We start from the raw sequence: 9,916 nt of genomic DNA on the forward strand, positions 1-9,916 counted from the left end.
GAAAATAACAATATTTTGACGATATTATTTTATAATATTTAAATATTATTTATATGTTATTATTTAATTGATTCATAATAATATTTATGATTATTATTATTGATTATGAAATAATTTTAAATCAATCAAAAAATACATATAAATGATCTTACTGTTAAAAATGTGTTCAAATATCATTTTATAGATTAGACAATGTTTATATAACAATTTAAAAAATATAGATATTTTAGACCACATATTTAAAATTGTAGATAATTTTACTTTAAACATTTCAAATTATTATCATCAAATGGTAATAATTAAATTGTTAAAGATACATTAGTTATTATGTGGAGGAGGTTAAGTCTCAATCAAATTATAACATTTAAACGAATATATTCTTAAGTAAAAAATGGTAATTTCTAATTAATTTTAAGGTAAACATTAATTGAATAAAGATTAATCAATTTTAAAAAGTCTTATAATACTCCAGATTCACAAAAACACACAGTAGAAAGTGTATAACATATATAATACCATAACATATAAAACATCTTAAAAAATTCTTTCATATTTTTGTAATCATCTAAATTTTATTCATTAAAAGAGTTTAATAGTTCTAATATATACATATATGAGATGCTGAAAAGAAGTTTTAATATCAAAATTTCCAACTTAAATTTTAATGAAATTATATAACTACAACTCTTATATGAACAAATATGTCACATGAATTGATATAAGATGAAATAGAAAACACAATTAAATTATTTCTGTTAATTAAATAATTATTAAATCAACTAATTAAATAAATACCATAGATGCGGCAGCTTCCATAGCCTAAAATACTTGCTCATAAAATATAACTGAAAAACATAGGGTTGGCCCTTTGGGGAAGGTGAAAAAAAGTTATACAAATTTAATATGATAATTTTTTTTTTCTTTTAATCATGATTCAACTTCTTCTTTTCTTATTTCTCCAAAACTCGTTTAAGTTACATTTAACAAATGTAAACATTATAAATAATAAAATTAATTTTAACAAAAAAGGAATTGATATATTGTCATTTCCTATTAGTGATCATATTATCTATAGTAGCTATTAAGATTTCTAACCTAACCATACCATCTGGCTGCTCTTACAGACCCCCCTTTTAGTTCTTGTCTCTTACAAATCATAAGTATAACATTATCTTATATATAATATACAAGCCTTATTTTTCTTTAATTTATTTATTTTTTCTCACGTGAAACATATACATTTTATTCTTAATACTAAAATACCAGTATCAATAGATAGTCTAATAAATAATAGTGATAAGTCAAAAAATAAAAATAAACTTCAATTCCAATAAACCTAACAGATTCTAAAATGAAGTTTATACATTGTAAGTCATGTTGCTTTGTTTTTAAAATACATAATTCTGAATGATTAGGGATGGCTGAATCGATTTAAACAATCATCTAATAAAAAAAAAAATTATCAACACAACTAATACAATTTGTTTAAGTAATTGCCTGAGACACTGACACATTACCCCAAACATAAGCATCTTTCTTTGTTACATAAATGCTTAGTTCAACCATAGCATCTAGCTATACAGATTTTCTCAATGGCTTCCAATGGAAGAATTCTTCCTCATCAAACCCAAGTGTTGGTGGTTCTGATACCTTTCCCTGCACAAGGCCATCTCAATCAGCTTCTGCATCTCTCAAACCTATTCTTGGCACAAAACATACCAGTCCATTATGTTGGCACTGTCACGCACATTCGCCAAGCAACACTTAGACACCACAACTCTACTTCAAACATTCATTTCCATGCCTTTGAAGTTCCACCCTTTGTTTCTCCTCCTCCTAACCCTAGCAATCCAGAAAATGATTTTCCATCTCATCTCATTCCTTCCTTTGAGGCCTCAACACAACTTCGGGAGCCTGTGGGAAAGCTTCTTCAATCCCTCTCATCTCAAGCCAAAAGGGTCATAATCATCCATGATTCCCTCATGGCATCAGTGGCACAAGATGCAACAAACATGCCTAACGTTGAGAATTACACTTTCCACAGCACATCTGCCTTTACCACCTTTGTTTCCTTCTGGGAGAGAATGGGAAAGCCTCCACTTGAAGGTTTCCGTGTCCCAGAATTTCCTATTTTTGAAGGATGCTTCGCGGCCCAATTCGTTGGTTTCATTATCGCACAATATGAATTACTCAAATTCAACGATGGAAATATATACAACACAAGTAGGGTGATCGAAGATCCTTTTCTTGAGTTGCTGGAGCGTAATGGGGGCAAGAAGGTTTGGGCACTTGGCCCATTCAACCCTTTAGCCATTGAGAAGAAAGATTCAATAGGATTTAGGCACTCGTGCATGGAGTGGCTTGATAAACAAGAGCAAAGTTCAGTCATATATATATCCTTCGGGACCACAACAGCTTTGACAGATGAACAGATCCAACAGCTAGCAATTGGGTTGGAGCAAAGCAAGCAGAAGTTCATCTGGGTGCTGAGAGATGCTGATAAAGGGGACATCTTTGATGAAAACGAAGCAAAAAGACTTGATCTTCCAAATGGGTTTGAGGAGAGAATGGAAGGCAAGGGGCTGATTGTGAGGGATTGGGCACCCCAATTGGAAATTCTGAGCCACAATTCAACAGGGGGGTTTATGAGTCATTGTGGATGGAACTCGTGCTTGGAGAGCATAACCATGGGAGTGCCAATAGCAGCATGGCCAATGCACTCTGACCAGCCAAAAAACGCAGCTCTCATCACAAATGTGCTGAAGGTTGGTTTGGTTGTGAAGGATTGGGCACAAAGGAAGGCATTGGTGACTGCATCAGATATTGAGAATTGTGTGAGAAGGTTGATGCAAACAAAGGAAGGTGATGAGATGCGAGAGAGAGCAGCGAGGCTTAAAAATGCAATCCATAAGTCCACGGAAGAAGGTGGAGTTTCTCGCATGGAAATGGATTCTTTCATTGCTCACATCACTAAATAGTCTTATGTCATTTCATGTTGTTCTTCCTTCTTGAATATGTTAGAGTAACATTTCTAGAAGTGCTCACTCCTTCAAACATTTTCAGAGAATCAAATTCAGATTCTGATGTGTTTAAGCTATGAATGGTTAGAATGTGTATGTTATAGATATTAGATTGATTTCAGTTAATAAAGGTTGAAGTTTATAAATATTCATTGAAATTTTTAAGTAATAGAAACACCAATAGGTAAAACTACTTATTAAAATGATTCTAACCATTTCATTTCAATAGTTTACAGATAAATATTTTTTATCTAATAAGTTTTCCCTTTATATAGTTTTTTTTCTTTAATAATTTATATAAAACACTTTATATTAACTTTAATCCTTCTATGGTTTGTTTACCTAGCCATTTTATTATCGATCATTGACTTTCATATTTTTTTACTTATTTCTATCAGAACTTTTGTTTACAAGATTATCTTGAAGATCACTATCTTTTTATGCATGACGAAGATTTTTATTTATTTATATATACATATTAAATAAGATTACTGTTATTTGCTCGTAAATCTTTTGTTTTTTGAGTTGTACGCATATTAGGAGTAATAAAATGGATTAATCCAATCCGTTTTCTCCTACCTAACAGTCAAAATGCATTGATGGACCGGTTGATTTGGCCAGGCTAGGAAGGGTGAACCACTGCGTTTAGAAGAAGTTCAAAATCTAAATAATTTTAAAAGAATATGCTGGAATGATGTTTATAAAAAAATATTTTCACGAAGAATCTTATGAATTTTAAAGAGATCCTGAAAAGAAGTTTTAATATAAAAATTTTAATTTTAATGAATTGATATTACTAGAACTCTGACATAAACAAATTAGTACCTAGAACATGAATTAACAAGATGAAATAGTAAACATAATTAAATTAATTCTATTAATTATATAATTATTAAATTAACTAAGTAAACACCAGAGATGCGACAGCTTCCATATCCATAGCCTAAAACACTTGCTCATAAAATAATATCATAAAATGAAACTAAAAAACATAGGGCCGGCTGTAATCAAAAGATTTATCAAAAACAATAATTTGCAGTTAGCGTTTAATAAAAAACAAGAAGATGCAGTTAGTTGGACACATATGAGTAAGTTTTTGTAAGCTTGGATATGACAAAAACAATCAGACACAATGTCAAAAAACATCTTTGTTTTAGTTACAGTTAAAAACTATGCACTTCAAATATATTAGGGTAAAGAGAGATCTATCAACCTTTTCTCGCACCTCCACATCCATGGAAACCTCCAGCCTACACTTTTTTTTTTAGCTTGTTCATCTTTAAGCAACATATTCAACCTCTTCCATCACATCCACATCCACATCCAGGCAAGGATCATTTATTAATTTACCAACTTGAGCAGAAGGTTATAAATAACATATTATTAAAATAAAAAGTACTTTTAAAATCTCCATAATAATAATAATAATAAAAATTATCTTCATATTATTCTTATTTATTTCAACATATTTTTATTTTAAGTTTAAATGTTTTGATTACTATGAATAGACATTATGAGATATAGTTAGTATGATTACTACAAAAATGTTAAATTATATTAGGGACTATTTTTTATTTTCCTTGAGGATTTCAACAAGCAATGAGCTTTCTCATAATGTTAGTGTACTTTCTTGTTTTCTCGTCTCAACTTCTAAATGGTTTGAAAAACTTGTTGCATTATCGAAGTATTATTGTTCTTGTTGTTGCCTTGATGATTTGTCTTCTTCGTGTTTCTTATTGTTTCTCATTGTTGTATATTTGAATGACAAAAGGACTAGGATAAGATTGAGCTTCACCGCAGGCTTTATGGTAGATGTCAATTTGTTTCATTGTTGTATATTTAAATGACAAGTGAGACTAAGATTGAGTTTTACCGCAGGCTCCATTATATATAGATGCCAATTTATTTCGATAAAGAGACGAGTGTCTTATGCCAAAAAGAACTATAAAGAGTGAATAATCCAATTCAAAGTTAAGAATACTTCAAGTAAAAAATCTAAGTGCCTCGACCTTGAGCCTGCCTTTTTATTTATAAACAAAATAATTACAAATCATGTATTTTTCCAATAAAAGAATAATATTTTAGTTACAAAATACAAAGAAAATAATATTTTAGTCTAGTTTGGCACGTGTCAACTTTTGTTTTGGGATGACCCGTTACAATCTTCGGACCTATTTCAACCTTTGATTCGGATGGACTCTACCTTCGATTCAAATGTATTGTTTTTAAAAATTAATTAAAATCTTTGTAATGGAACTAAGACCATATTGATCCTAACTTTAATCTATTTTATATATAGGAGACTTTGGATCTTTTGTTTTTTTTCCTCCTCGTTGAAATACCCTAAAAGAGGCTTATTTAATGTTGAGATAGGATTTGTAAAACCTCAAAAAATGGTATTTTAGAAGTAGTGGTAGTTTAAAAATAGTGAGACTCAATTATTTTAATATTAAATGGTTTTATTATAAATAGTTTCATCATTTTAAAACACACAATCTCTCTAGAAATCACTTTTCTAGAGTCTTTTGCCTTCTCTCTAAGGGTTCTTACACTCTGTTCATCTATTTAAAGATTGGAGGCCGCCTGTGTGATCCTCGAGATGAGATATTCAAGTCTATCCGATCAGTTTATCAAAAAGAATAAGTTAATTTTCTATTCTTTTATTTTGTTTCACATTTTCCAATGCATGTGATGTTTAACTCTGTCGCAGGTATGATTTGAGTCTTCTTTTAGATTCTTTACTGATTAATGGTTCTAATGGCGTACCCTGATCATGATTTTGTTGTATGTAGGTGTAGATAGAACTTTTTAAGTTGTGAAAGCGATATAGGGTCTTCTAGAACAGTTTGGTCTTCTAAAAGGTAAGAAAAGCTAATGTTTTCTTTTAATTTGAGTTACAAAGTATGCTTTGGTAGTTAATAGTATGTAAGTTGAATGTATGTTAATCTTGATGCTTGAATTGTGTGTCTCATTGTAGTATATATGTTTGATTGAGTGAACTTAGTTGTATGATTCTAGGTGAATGTTTTAATATGTGATGAATTTATTTGGAATTGACGTTGATGTTGAATCTCATGTGGTTGAGGAGCTAGTGATGATATTTTGATTGGAGTTATGGAAAAGAATGGTTAGGTTTGGTTATAGGTCAGTTTTGGTCTAAAAATAAGGGAGTTGATAGGTGAGTTTGAAAAATAATAGTCTATATGGAGATATGTGAAGTTAATAACTTTTGTGTGATTATTTGAGACTTAGTTGTGTTGTGAATTAGCAAAGAATTGGTCTAAAAGTGTGTAGTAATCAGTAGGTGGTGTCTTGACATGAATTTTTAGTGCATCTTAGAAGCATTGGAGAGTGAGATTTTGAATTGAAAGGTTTGAAGGGATTTGAAGTTTTTGGGGTTTGCCTTTAAGTTAATTGTAACTTGTTCATACTCCTAAGTGACTTGGTTATGAGCTTAAATGGTTATATTAGAATTATGGTCTTTAAAAGTGGTGTTTGAGTGCTTTAAGTTGGAATCTTGTTGAAAATTAGTTTAAGTTGGGTTTAACACATTTGTTTAGGTATATAATAGTGTAGAATCCAATCTAAAAGTGTTAGAAGCTGGTAAAAGTATTTAGAATAGGTCATAGGGGGTCTACGGATGTTATTTATGAAGTTTTGATGCTACAGAATTATGTAGTGAGGTTGGGCGAGTAAAATGGGTTTGCTGGGTGAGTTTAAAGAAATTCTAGCAGTGGGTTCCAAGGGTTGAACGAGCTAGCTCACTCAGCTTGAGGAGCTTGCTGTTTTGGCTCTCATTGGGCAAGTATTTGGGGTGTTTGGCAGAGAGTTGTAGAGGCTAAGCGAGTCAGCTCGCTAAGCCTTAGAGGCTTGTTGTTTTTCCTCTAGTTGGGCGATTAGAGGTTGCTCGCTAGGCAAGTGAATTGAGGTTGTCTAGTTGTTTTTCTTTCCATTTCTATTTTCTGTTTGGATGTATACGATATGATGTTTTATATAATACTCAGAGTATGTTTGTAACACATGATGGTATGGAGTTTGAGGTTCAAAGGGTTCTAAGGAGAATTCTTCGTGATTGTATCGAATGTTGTTAGTATAAATGTAAGAAACTTTGATAAATGATCATCTATGCTCAAATAGAGAGAGGCGAGTCATGTCGTAAGAGTAGCAAAAGGTCCTAGCCTGTGGACCTTCTCAATTTTGGCAAAAAGCGTTGTAACAACCTTGTATGGTAGCTTTGAGTGATCAGTTGTTCCACCATACAAGTGTAGAATCTGCCATGACTCGACATTTATATTATATCAGGATAACCAAGTCTAGGTCTATGTATGATTAAGATGATTGTTTTACTCTATGTGAAACGTGATGCATGATGCAATATTAATGTATTTTGTTGGTTTCTTTTTATCATTAGCTTACTTTTGTGTTTGTCTGTGTGTGTTTTCTCTTTTACAATTATCACCTTAAATAATTTAGCTTAAGTGAAACATCTTTCTAGTAGTCTCAACGCGAAGTTGAGGGTGAAGTAACATCATAGATTGTTTTTGTTCTCCAGGTATAAAATCTTCTTTTTCAGAAATGGATAGTTTTCTTTAGTAATTATCATTTTTTTTAATTTTTATTTTAATGGTTTTATGCTATTAAAATATTTTTTTTTTTTAAATATTAGAAAAGTCCTAATTAAAGAGAACCTTTATTCTTTATTACTTGATATTGTCATAGTAAACTATTTTGCATTAACCACACGATGACAACTAACTTCTGCCATATTCTACTATAAGAACCAAGCTAATGCTATATATGACTAATAAGTGATGTGAGAAATGAAAGATTCCATTTCCATTCGAGAAACTCCTCCTTCGTTCATGGCCCTGTGGATGTCATTTTTAAGCCTAACTGCTCTCTCTCGCATCTCCTCACCTTCCTTTGTTTGCATCAACCTTCTCACACAATTCTCAACATTTGATGCAGTCACCAACGCATTCCTCTGTGACCAATCCTTCACAACCAAACCAACCTTCAGAACTTCTGTGACCAAAGCTGCGTTTCTTGGTTGGTCAGAGTGCATGGGCCATGTTGCTATTGGCACCCCCATGGAAAAGCTCTCCGTGCAGGAGTTCCATCCACAGTGACTCATAAACCCCCCTGTTGAAGGGTGGCTAAGAATTTCCAATTGGGGTGCCCAATCCCTCACAACCACCCCCATGCCTTTCACTCTCTCCTCGAACCCATTTGGAAGATAATGTCTTTTTTCTTCGTTTTCATCAAAGATGTTCCCTTTATCAGCATCTCTCAGCACCCAGATGAACTTCTGTTTGCTTTGCTCCAACCCAGTTGCAATCTGTTTGATTTGTTCCTCTGTCAAAGTTGTTGTGGTTCCAAAAGACACATATATCACTGAATTTGGCTCTTGTTTATCAAGCCACTCCATGCATGGGTGCCTAAGTCCTGTTGAATCTTTCTTCTCAATGGCCAAAAGGTTGAGTGGCCCCAGTGCCCAAACCTTCTTGCCACCACCCAGACGCTCCAGAAAGTCAATGTAAGGACCTTCAATTGCCCTGCTGGTGTTGTAAATATGACGGCCATGGCTGAAGTTGAGGAACTCATATTGTGCAGAAAGAAAACCCTTGAATTGGGTTGCGATGCATCCTTCGTCAGAAGGAATTTCTGGGAAAAGGAAGTCTCCAACATGAGGCCTTCCTTTTTCTTGCCAAAGATAAACGGCGTTATTAAAGGCAGAGAAGATGTGAAAAGTGTAGTTTTCAACGTTAGGCATGTTTATGGCATCTTGTGCCACTGATGCCATGAGGGAGTCATGGATGACTATGACCCTTTTGGCTTGAGATGAAAGGGATTGAAGAAGTTTTCCCACAGGCTCACGAAGGTGTGTGGAGGCCTCAAAGGAAGGAATGAGATGAGATGGAAAATCACTTTCTGGATTGTTAGGGTTGGGAGGAGGAGAAACAAAGGGTGGAACTTCAAAGGCATGGAAATGGATGTTTGGAATAGAGTTTTGGTGTCGAAGTGTTGCCTGACGAATGTGTGTGATAGTGCTAACATAATGGACTGGTATGTTTTGTGCCACGATTTGGCGTGAGAGGTGTAAAAGCTGGTTGAGGTGAGCTTGTGCTGGGAAAGGTATCATAAGCACCACCACTTTGGTTTGATGAAGAATGTTTTCATCATTCAAAGCCATTGAAGAATCTGGATAGCAAGATGGTGTGATATCTTATGTTTTGCTTTGGTGGATACCAATATGAGTAGGTAATAAGCTTTTATACAACTCGAGATTTATAGAAACTATAATCTTATTTAAGATCAGTAATTAATATGGAATGTTCATATGAGATGATGTATAAAGTAAAGCAAAAAGTCTCAGCATCAATATACAATGTGTAAAAAATAAAATTGAAGCATCAAAAATGAATTATGAAATATAAAGTATTGAATATAAATATAAAGTATTAAATACAAAGCATAAACTGTAAAAAAAAAATATAAAATATAAAACATAAAACATAAAATAGGCATGCACATTTATTTCCCACTTAATTTACATTTACATCACAGAAATGCCAAAATTGGAGAAGCTTTTAAAAAATATAAGTTTTACTAGCAGCTTCTATAAATATCACGACCAATAAATATTATATATAAAACACCACACTTTTAAGTGAATGAAACGTGATAGACAATTATATTTTGACTTTTTAGTTAAAAGATGGAAAAATATAATTAAAATACTAACCTAATTGATTGTTATATATATTTCTTTTTAGTGAATGGGACAAGACATATTGTCCTGTATTCAACCATACACTGTTTATAATAGGAATTTTGAGGAAAGTAAATCACGCATGACTCCATAGCGTGAATTAATAATTGAATAATTAATACTT

General features: G+C 32.5%; 2 protein-coding genes across 2 annotated transcripts; one reads left to right on the forward strand and one right to left on the reverse strand.

The window, feature by feature from the left end:
• Positions 1-1,592: 1,592 nt before the first annotated feature.
• LOC106771491 (zeatin O-glucosyltransferase-like) lies at positions 1,593-3,145 on the forward strand. The gene has a single exon (XM_014657483.2). It carries the CDS (start codon positions 1,593-1,595, stop codon positions 2,976-2,978), a length of 1,386 nt encoding a protein of 461 aa, XP_014512969.1. The 3' UTR covers positions 2,979-3,145.
• Positions 3,146-7,565: 4,420 nt separating this feature from the next.
• On the reverse strand, positions 7,566-9,213 carry LOC106770095 (zeatin O-glucosyltransferase-like). Its single transcript, XM_014655920.2, has one exon. It carries the CDS (start codon positions 9,211-9,213, stop codon positions 7,822-7,824), a length of 1,392 nt encoding a protein of 463 aa, XP_014511406.1. The 3' UTR covers positions 7,566-7,821.
• Positions 9,214-9,916: the final 703 nt, after the last annotated feature.

Source organism: Vigna radiata, chromosome 8 (genome assembly GCF_000741045.1).
Source record: "Vigna radiata var. radiata cultivar VC1973A chromosome 8, Vradiata_ver6, whole genome shotgun sequence".
In the NCBI taxonomy this organism is placed as follows: Eukaryota; Viridiplantae; Streptophyta; class Magnoliopsida; order Fabales; family Fabaceae; genus Vigna; species Vigna radiata.